Raw genomic sequence first — 10312 nt, forward strand, 5'->3', positions numbered from 1 at the left:
CTCCAACCCCAGGCTCCTCCATAGGTCGACTGGGAGGCAATAGGATGAATATCTGACTTGAACTCAAAAGACCCTTCCCCTTTCTGGACCTCAGTGTCCTTATCTATAAAATGATGGGATTTGGACTGGATAAATTGGAAGGCTCCTCAACTCAAAATGCTACACAATCTCAATTTGGGTCTTGACTTTGCCACTTCAAATCACCTTTGTGACTTGGTAGCAAGTCGTTTGACTTAGCAAGAGCTTGGCTCATAGTAGTCACTTAAATGTTTACTGAATTGAATTCCTCAAAACTTTCATTTTCTCATCTATAAACTGGGGACTGTAGTATAGAGAAGGGGTCATATAGTTTTTTCAAGCTTGGCTGAGTTCCAACTCTATACTACAGGACAGAAAGACAAGATGGCAGAATGGAGAGAGTCAACCACAGAATCCGGAAGATGTGGCTTCAAATCCCACATCTGCTCTCTGCTCTCTGCTGGCTGAATGAGTGATCCTGGGCAAGTCATTTAAGCACTCTGTTCTCTCTGCCCTCCTCCAACTCTCTAAAACCAATGAAGGAAACTTGGGTTTCAGAGCAGTTGCTTATCTTCATTGGTGGAGGAAATTTCTTCACTAAGAGTTCCCTATACCAATTAAACCACAAGTTTAGACCCCTAAAATGGCAATAATAATAATAGCTGCCCTACCTACCCCATGGGATTTGTGGTTAAGATCAAATTAGATAACTCATGTAAGATGCTTTGTAAACTATATAATGTTATAGAAAAGTCAACTATTATTATTATGGAGTCTCTGAAGGAAGATAGCGTCCCCCCATTCATTCACCTTCTTCCTCCCTGGAAGTCCTGGAGGAGGAATTCTGGGCATGGGCAGGTGGAAGTCAGAAAGGTTTGTTTTGGGGGTAGGGAGAGGAGAGGGAAGAAGCTGGCTGGCCTCCAGTAGCTGGGATCCTGATGGGTGGCGGATGGCAGCCACATGAATAAGAGAGAAAGGTTCCATAATTGGTGTTATTACACATGCATTTCATCTCCATTCATAATGATTGGACACTTAAACCTAGTAGTTACTCAGCAGAACCCTGCTCTCATCCTTCTAGCAGCTGCAAGGATCAGTCGCTGTCACTGAGCAGAGCTTTGGGGATGTTCCTCTCCCCTTGACTCCACTCTCATGAGCTGAACTTCCCAGGGAAGTATGGGGCAAGAGTAGCCAAACTGTCCCCTCTCATCTGTCCCCCTCCCTGCCCGCTCCCCTTCGGCAGAAGATGATTGCCTTCAGCAGCCACCTCTTTACTCTTCAGAGTGGGTTCAGGTCATCAGATGGAATGAGAAGCCAGGGTAAGAGAGACAGAGGAGAGGGGGATCCCAGCTGGGGCTGGGCCTAGAAAACAGACTTTTCAGACAGGAAGAGGCCAGATAGGTATTCGCTTCATCCACCCACTTTGGAGCAGATTCCTTAAGCATTCTGGGTACCTTACCCCCTTATAGGAGGCAGGTAGATGGCTCAGTGGATAGACTGGGCCTGGAGTCAGAAAGACCTGAATTCAAATCCAATCTCAGATGCTTACTAGCTGGGCAAGTCACTTAACCTCTGTTTACCTTAATTTCTTGGAGAAGGAAATGACAAACCACTCTAATTTCCTTGCCAAGAAAACTGCATGGACAGTAAGGACCACAGGGTCAAGAAAAGTCAGGCCTCAGTGAACAACCATAAATAAACATCCCTTCTAGGTACTGTAAGTTACTTGAGAATAGGGACCCTTTCTTTTCTTTTTTTTAACCCTTACCTTCCATCTTGTAGTCAATACTGTGTATTGGCTCCAAGACAGAGGAGTGGTAAGAATAGGCAATGGGGGTCAAGTGACTTGCCCAGGGTCACACAGCTGGGAAGTGTCTGAGGCTGGATTTGAACCTAGGACCTCCTGTCTCTAGGCCTGGTTCTCATTCCACTGAGCTACCCAGCTGCTCCTTTCTTAATTAAACTTTGTCTTTCCTCCAGCACCGAGGACAGTGGTTCTGTATGCAGAAAGTGTTTAATGTTTGTGGTATTTTCCATTTGATTCTGCAGGTGCTCATTAAGGACATATACAAGATACTGTGCTATGGACAGTACAGAAACAAAAATCAGGTTGTGCCCTCAAAAAGTTTACAGTCTAACGTGGATGCAATATGTACACAAAAATAAATAGAATGCTAGTGAAGATGTGGAGAGGGACAAGAGATGTACCAGAGAAAATGCCTTGGGAGTATTTGAGGAGGGATAGAGCACTGCTAAGAGTGGGTGGTGTGGCAGTTAGGTAGCACAGTGGATAAAGCTTTAGGTCTGGACTCAAATCTGACCTCAGATACTTCTTAACTGTGTGATCCTGGATAAGTCACTTAACTCCCATTACCCAGCCCTTACTCCTTGTCTGTCTTAGAATTGATTTTAAGGCAGAAAGTAAGGTTTTATTTTTTAAAAAGAAGAGGAGACAGAGAGATAGATCCAGCAGCTGCTAGGATCAGTTGCTGTCACTGAGCAGAGCTTTTGGGATGCCCCTCTCCCCTTCACTCCACTTTCATGAGCTGAACTTCCCAGGGAAGTTTGGGGCAAGAGTGACCAAACTGACAGAGACAGAGAGGTAGAGGAGGAGGGGGAAGGGAGGAATCAAGGAAGATTTACTGAAGATACTGGTAGCTAAGCCTGTAAATATGATAAGGCTTCTGAAAGGTAGAAATGAGGAAGTAGTACCAGCTTAATAAACGAATGTCCATTGATCAACTAATGGTATATCCAATTCAGGAAACAGCAAATAAAATCCTATTTGGTGGAGCATCTTGTGTATGAAGAGGGTAATGTGAAATAAGAGTGGGAATGTAGGTTGGAGTAGAATGTAAACTCCCTGAGGATAAGGACTATTTTCACCTTGTCTTTGTACCTCTAGTGTCCCACACAGATTGGATTTTTAAATTTTTATTTTAAACCTTTACCTTTCATCTTAGAAATAATTCTAAAGCAGAAGAGTGAGCAATTGGGGTTAAGTGACTTGCCCAGGGTCGCACAGCTATGGAGTGCTTGAGGTCAGATTTGAACTCAGGACCTTTCATTTCCAAGTCTGGAATGAGGCACCTAGCTGCTCCACAGATTGGGTTAAAAAAACCCTTACCTTCTGTCTCAGAATCAATACAAGGTATTGGTTTTAAGGCAGAAGAGCAGTAAGGGCTAGGCAATTGGGATTAAGTGACTTTCCCAGGATCACACAACTAGAAAATGTCTGAGGCCATATTTGAACCCAGGCAGTCTCCAGGCCTGCAAATTGGATTTTAATATCTGGAGAGATCTCTTGATCATGAGCATTTTGTATCCTGACTCCTTCACTCATACTGGGAATGTTACCCCTTAGACCATGGTTGTCCTGTCATGGGAAATACCTTTCTCCCATCTGCCCTAACCCTAACTGAACCAGCCAAAGGGATATAACCTGGTTCCCTGCTTTCCCTTCCCCTTGTCTTCTTCCCTGCCCTGCAGGTTGTGGCCTTTGCTTCTCTCTTTTTTATCCTTGTCTCCATCACCACTTTCTGCCTGGAGACGCATGAGGCCTTCAACATTGACCGCAATGTGACGGAGATCCACCGCGTGGGGAACATCACCAGCGTGCGCTTCCGGAGGGAGGTGGAGACAGAGCCCATCCTGACCTACATCGAGGGTGTCTGCGTCCTTTGGTTCACCTTGGAGTTCTTGGTGCGGATCATCTGCTGCCCAGACACACTGGACTTTGTCAAGAACCTGCTGAACATTATAGACTTTGTGGCCATCCTTCCTTTCTATCTGGAGGTGGGACTGAGTGGACTCTCCTCCAAAGCAGCCCGGGACGTGCTGGGCTTCTTGCGTGTTGTCCGCTTTGTCCGAATTCTCCGCATTTTCAAGCTCACCCGCCATTTTGTTGGCCTTCGGGTTCTAGGTCACACTCTCCGCGCCAGCACCAATGAATTCCTCTTGTTAATCATCTTCCTGGCTCTGGGGGTCCTCATCTTTGCCACCATGATCTACTACGCCGAGAGGATCGGGGCCAAGCCATCGGACCCGAGAGGCAACGACCACACTGACTTCAAGAACATCCCCATTGGCTTCTGGTGGGCTGTGGTCACTATGACAACACTAGGTTATGGAGACATGTACCCCAGGACGTGGTCAGGGATGTTAGTGGGGGCACTGTGTGCATTGGCCGGGGTACTCACCATCGCCATGCCGGTCCCCGTCATCGTCAACAACTTTGGCATGTACTACTCCCTTGCCATGGCCAAGCAGAAGCTGCCCAAGAAGAGGAAGAAACATGTACCCCGACCCCCCCAGCTTGAGTCACCAGCCTACTGCAAGTCAGAGGAGACATCACCCCGAGATAGCATCTTCAGTGACTCTAGTCCCCCAGTGGGGGAAGAAGGCATGTTGGAGAGGAAACGGGCAGGTGAGGTTTATATGGGGGATGCTGGTGGGATGATGTTAAAGCCTTCTGATGAGTCTTCTGCCTAAGGACTTGGGCTCCAGGCCTTTTAAAATGACTATTTTTAAATACCTGATGGGTTTATTAGAGCAATCTAAACCTTGCTTGTTTGGTTTTAAGGCTGACTAATCACAGATCCATTCTCTATCCCAACTCAATGTTACAGTGTCTGTCTTCAAGAAGCTTACAGCTTAATGTTGTTTGTCCTGACCACAGATTTTAAGGGGACTGAGAGAATGGCTCTGGCTCCACTCCTTCTGGGGTTGTTGATTCTCAATGCTGCATTTACCAAACTATGAGATGAATTTTTCTGGAAGGGAAAGTATTGGCACCAGATTGCCCTGTGTCATATGGCTGTCTGCCACTCTGGGGGACTTGCAGTGAGTTCCCCAGGGTTCCCTGCAGGTATTCCTCCACTAGGCAATTCAATCCTTATTTAGTTTTTTATTTAATTTACTTATTCAGTTTCTTATTTATCAAGACTTATTTAGTGCCTACTACTGTCAATCAGTCATCAAGGATTTAAGTACTTATGAGTACTTACTCTTACAAAAATGACCAATATGGAAGTGTGTTTTGCAGGAAAATAAAACTAAAAAATTTTTAAAGGATTTAAGTACTAAGTACTCACTATATGCTAGGCACTGTGCTAAGTGTTAGAGATACAAAGAAAGGGGAGATAAAGGTCCCTTCTTCAAGGAGCTCACATTCTAAAAATCCCTAGGTATAGAGAAGATAAATATAGAGTACATAAAGATAATCTGAAAGAGCATGCTGTTTGGAGTACGTAGGTGATTGAGAGGATAGAGCGCCAGGCCTGGAGATGGGGGGTTCTGGGTTCAAATCTGGCCTCAGACACTTCCTAACTGTGTGTCCCTGGGCAAGTCACTTAACCCCCATTGCCTAGCCCATACTACTCACTCTTCTGCCTTGGAACTGATACCAAGTATTGATTGTATGACAGAAGGTAAGGGTTTAAAAAAAGAGCACACAGTTCAAAAACTGGAGACAAAAAGAAAAAAGAAAAGAAAAACAACACCTACCTTAAAAGAGCTTACATTCTGATGGAGGAGACATGTACATAGATAAGAAGGAATGATGTATAGTAAAAATGGCATAAAGGCAGCTTGCCTACTGAGTGATCTGGGATACAGGCTCTCAGATCTAAAAGGGTTCTCCAAATCCTTCTAGACCAACCCCCACATTTTTATAGTTAAAGATCCTGAGCCCAAGTTTCCTAAATCAATGGGATTTTTTCCCTGTATCATTCTAGCCTAGACTCTGGCAGGACTTAAATCCTGCCTGAGTCACTTATCATCACTAGGTTTCATTCCCTTCATCTGCAAAACATCTGTGTCCTTTACCTCCCAGATAGTCGTGAGGATATAGTGAGATAATAGAAATGAAGGCAATTTGAAAAGTTAAAACCACTTTACAGAGTAAAAGATTAGTCTGAGAAAGGCAGAATGATGTAGTGAATAGACTGCCAGATTTGCTGTTGGGATGATCTGGGTTTGAATCTCCCTTCAGACACACATTAGCTGTGGAAAAATCAATTCAACATTCTGAGACTAAATCTCTACATCTTTAAAATGGGGATAAAAGGATTTCCATGAGATTCAAATGAGATGATGTATATTCAGGACTTTGTAAATCCCAAAAGGTTATTTAAACATCAATTATTATTTAGTTCTTAAGGGGAAAACACTGACCATATAAGGCGTATCAGCAAAAGAAATACTTCTTTCCAGATTATTTCCTGGGACATCTCAAAACCTAATCAATAATGTTAGTAAAGGTAACTCATACTTCCTTCCACTATGCTTAACCAAGGGGTCCTAAGGCCAGACTTGGCCTCTTGGATTTGAAGTGGATGGAGAAAAATGTAAGGAAGTTGAGTTCATGTAATAATAGTAAGCTGAGAGTTCAGTGAGATAGTCAACTGATGAGAATACTCAAGAAGGTGAAGAAAGATGAGTGGAACTGGGATTGTGTGTCCTGGGAAGAAAAAGCTGAAGTAGACTTAGTGTTCTTCAAAAATAGAAAAAGCTGTTCCAAGGACAGTGACTATTTGATTTCTGCCTCTGCTTAGGATTAAAAGAGAAAACAACTTGTTACGCAGTCCATTCAGGGTTGATTAATAAGCTAAGCATTTGGTTATTGGCCATTGGGAAGCATTGAAGAGTATTTCCTTCTTTTTTCTTTTTTTGTGGAAAATTTTATTTAATTAATTTAGAATATTTTTTCATGGTTACAAGATTCATGTTCTTTCCCTTCCCTCCCCTGTACCCCTCCCATAGCCAATGAGCAATTCCACTGGGTTTTAAATGTGTCATTGATCAAGACCTGTTTCCATATTGTTGATATTTGTGCTAGGATGATTGTTTAAAGTCTGCATCACCAATCATATCCCCATAGACCCATGTGATCAAGCAGTTGTTTTTTTCTTCTGTGTTTCTACTCCCACAGTTCTTCCTCTGAATGTGGATAGTTCTTTCTCATAAGTCCCTCAGAATTGTCCTGGGTCATTGCATTGCTGCTAGTACAGAAGTCCATTACATTCGATTGTGCCACAGTGTATCCGTCTCTGTGTACAATGTTCTTCTGGCTCTGCTCCTTTCACTCTGCATCAATTCCTGGAGGTCTTTCCAGTTCACATGGAATTCCTCCAGTTTATTATTCCTTTGAGCACAATAATATTCCATCACCAGCATATACCACAATTTGTTCAGCCATTCCCCAATGGAAAGGCACCCCCTCATTTTCCAATTTTTTATTACCACAAAGAGTGTGGCTATAAATATTTTTGTACAAGTCTTTTTCCTTGTGCTCTCTTTGGGGTATAAACCCAGCAGTAGTATGGCTGGATCAAAGGGTAGACAGTCTTTTAGCCCTTTGGGCATAGTTCCAAATTGCCATCCAGAATGGTTGGATCCTTTCACAACTCCACCAGCAACGTATTAATGTTCCAATTTTGCCACATCCCCTATTAGGTTCTAAAACATATCTTTTTAGTTTGATGATGGTAGGGGGACTGGCTGTTGGGTTGATCTGGACTTTGCTCCTGGTGGTGATAATGGTTCTGGCCTAAGAGGGAAAGGCCTCCAAGCCTGGGAATTGAGACTGTGGCTGGAGGGCTTTTGCCTGTGGTGTGTTCTGGAAGCTGGGCTGCCCAGGTAATTAAAAAAAATCCTTACCTTTTGTCTTATAATTGAAACTAAGTGTCTGTTCCAAGGCAGAAAAGCAGCAAGGGTTAGGCATTTGGGATTGGGGCCTGTCCAGGGTCTCACAGATAGGAAGTACCTGAGGTCAAATTTGAACCCAGATCCTCCCATCTTCTGGTATGGCTCTCAATCCACTGAGCCACTAGCTGCCCCTTGCCTGAGGAAATCTAATCAACAGACTTCTACTAAGTACCTACTATTAACCAGGAACTGTACAAGCCCTAGAGATACAAACACAGTGAATAAAATAATCCCTAACTGCAAGGACTTTAGAGTTTGTCAGTGGGTCCTGTGGCTGTCTCCCCCTGAAAGCAGGACAATATTTCCAAGGCTTCTCTCCCCAGGCCTTCATCAAATTCTCTAAGCTGTCTCCCCCACTTCCTCACTCTGCATTCCTGGTTCTTATCCCCCAACTCCAAGATGTCAGAGCACTTTAATCTGCTTTCAGGATTGTCAAGAGCTCAGATAAAATTTTAAAGTCCCTGAGGCTAGTCTCCCAACATTGTGTGGGTAGCACTGCAGCCACACCCTTGGCATGACTCCAGTTGTCTGGCAGCTTCAGAGGGCACTCATGCCATCCATCATCCCTCCTTATGAGTGCGGCCAATCTTATATTTTAAGATTTACAGATGGGAGAGGCTGAGGCCAAGAGAGGCAGAGTAACTTGCCCAAGGTCATGCAGGTGATAAAATGACAGATGTTAGAATGAGGTTTGCTTGCTGTTATAAGGTCAAATAGTCTCCCTTTCCTCCTCCACGCAGAAAAGCCTGATCTCTAAGTTGTTTTCCAGTTCTGATATTTTATCGTGATGATTTTGGCCTCATTCAGTCTAGGTAGAGTGCGGTATAATGGAAAGCCACCCTAGGTTCCAATCTTAACTCATTACTCGAGTGTTTTGTGAGGTTGGGCAAATCACACATTTCCAGAGTTGGATTTCCTTGTCTATAAAATGAAGGGACTACAGGAGCTATCCAAGGTCCTACCTAAGTTACTATACCAGTGTCACAATACTGTCTGGAGCTCGTAGACAAGAGAGGGGAAGAATCCTGATTTTAGAGTCCAAAAAGGACTGGAAGGAAGGAATCAAGCATTTCTTAGTCACCTATCACTTCAGGCACTGTGTGAAGCCTTGTGCTGGGTGCTAAGGATACAGACCAAAATGAAACAGTCTCTGCCCTCAAGAAGAATATAAGTCTACATATCTTATCTAATTCCATTCAAAACATATACAAGATAAATGCAATATAAATTTAGTAGGGAGGTAATAGTAGCTCTTAATAATAATAAGAATAATAATTCCTTCCATTAGTAAAGAAGTTTATCTTTTTCAAAGTACTTTTATATCTACTACCTCATATAAACCCTTCAAATATTATTTCAATAACCCCAAGAAATAAGTACTATTATTATCATCATCCTCGTATTTCAGATGAGGAAATTGAGGCAAAAGTTGACTGAGTTGCGCAGGGCCACATAGTTAAAGTCTGGGGACAGGTCAGTACTTGGACAGCTGGTTTGTGGCTTGCGGCTGACAGGGAAGCAGGAAGCCCAGAATTTGGCATGGAAGGGTGAAGTCTGAGACTCCATTCAGTCTGTCTAATGGACTATAACAGGAGAGCCCCATAGTGAAGAGTCATTTGCCTTGGAAGGCTCTGGTGTCCGGTCTAGATTCAGTTAGTCTTCTATTTATTTAGTTAGAGAACCTGCGACACAGAGGGGATCTAGATGCTTAACCCTAGGCTAGTTTTCAATGTTGATAGTGCCTCAGCTCCTCTATCACCCATCAGAGGGATTTACTTATGAAGACAAACTCACTTTAAGATTTGATCTGGGGCAAGCATGACTTACCTAGAGGCTATCTTATTTATTAGCCTTAAGAAGCCCCTCACTTAACAGAATGTGTTCTGCTTAACTGTGAATATTTATTACAAGAGTTTTCTTTTTCTTTTCTTTCTTTGTTTAATTGGGGTATGGTAGAAGTGGGAGGCAGAGAAAATAAATGCCTGTTAATTGAAAAAATAAGAAAATGAAATTTAAAGAAACCCAACACCATGTAACAACTAGAAAGACATATTTCCTTTTTTACAGTGCTGTAAAGCAAAAGCTTCCCTGATCTCTCTTATTAATCAACCAACCATTCAACAAACATTTATTAGGACTTGTATGTGCAGCGCCTGGTGTACAGTAGACACCTTATCAGTGTACAAGGAAGATAATGACAACTACCTCACAAATCTGCTGTGAGGATAAACAAAATGACATATGTAAAGTATTTTGCAAATCCAAAGTGCTATATAAATTCTAGCTATTGTTAGCTATAATAATTAAATGCTTATTGACTCATTGGTTGGCAGATTGAAGGCACTGCACTGGGTGCTAAAGATACAAAGACAAACATGAAATAGCCCTTATCTTCAAGGAGTTTCCTTCCTTCCTTCCTTCCTTTCTTCCTTTCTTCCTTCCTTCCTTCCTTCCTTCCTTCCTTGATTTCTTTTTCTTCCTTTCTTTCTTTCCTTCTTTCTTTCCTCCTTTCTCTTTCTTTCTTTATTCTTCCTTCCTTCCTTCCTTCCTTTCTTTCTTTCCTTCTTTCTTCCTTCCTTCCTTTCTT

General features: G+C 42.9%; 1 protein-coding gene across 2 annotated transcripts in view; it reads left to right on the forward strand.

Moving 5' to 3' along the window:
• The window catches only part of KCNC4 (potassium voltage-gated channel subfamily C member 4), a 60326-nt gene that overhangs the window by 15111 nt on the left and 34903 nt on the right, over positions 1 to 10312 (forward strand). For both annotated transcript variants that reach the window (XM_044672293.1, XM_044672294.1), the window contains exon 2: positions 3508 to 4444. In XM_044672293.1, the coding sequence (XP_044528228.1) occupies positions 3508 to 4444 (937 nt within the window). The remainder of the gene's footprint in view (positions 1 to 3507; positions 4445 to 10312) is intronic.

The sequence above is a fragment of the Gracilinanus agilis genome, chromosome 4, assembly GCF_016433145.1.
Source record: "Gracilinanus agilis isolate LMUSP501 chromosome 4, AgileGrace, whole genome shotgun sequence".
In the NCBI taxonomy this organism is placed as follows: Eukaryota; Metazoa; Chordata; class Mammalia; order Didelphimorphia; family Didelphidae; genus Gracilinanus; species Gracilinanus agilis.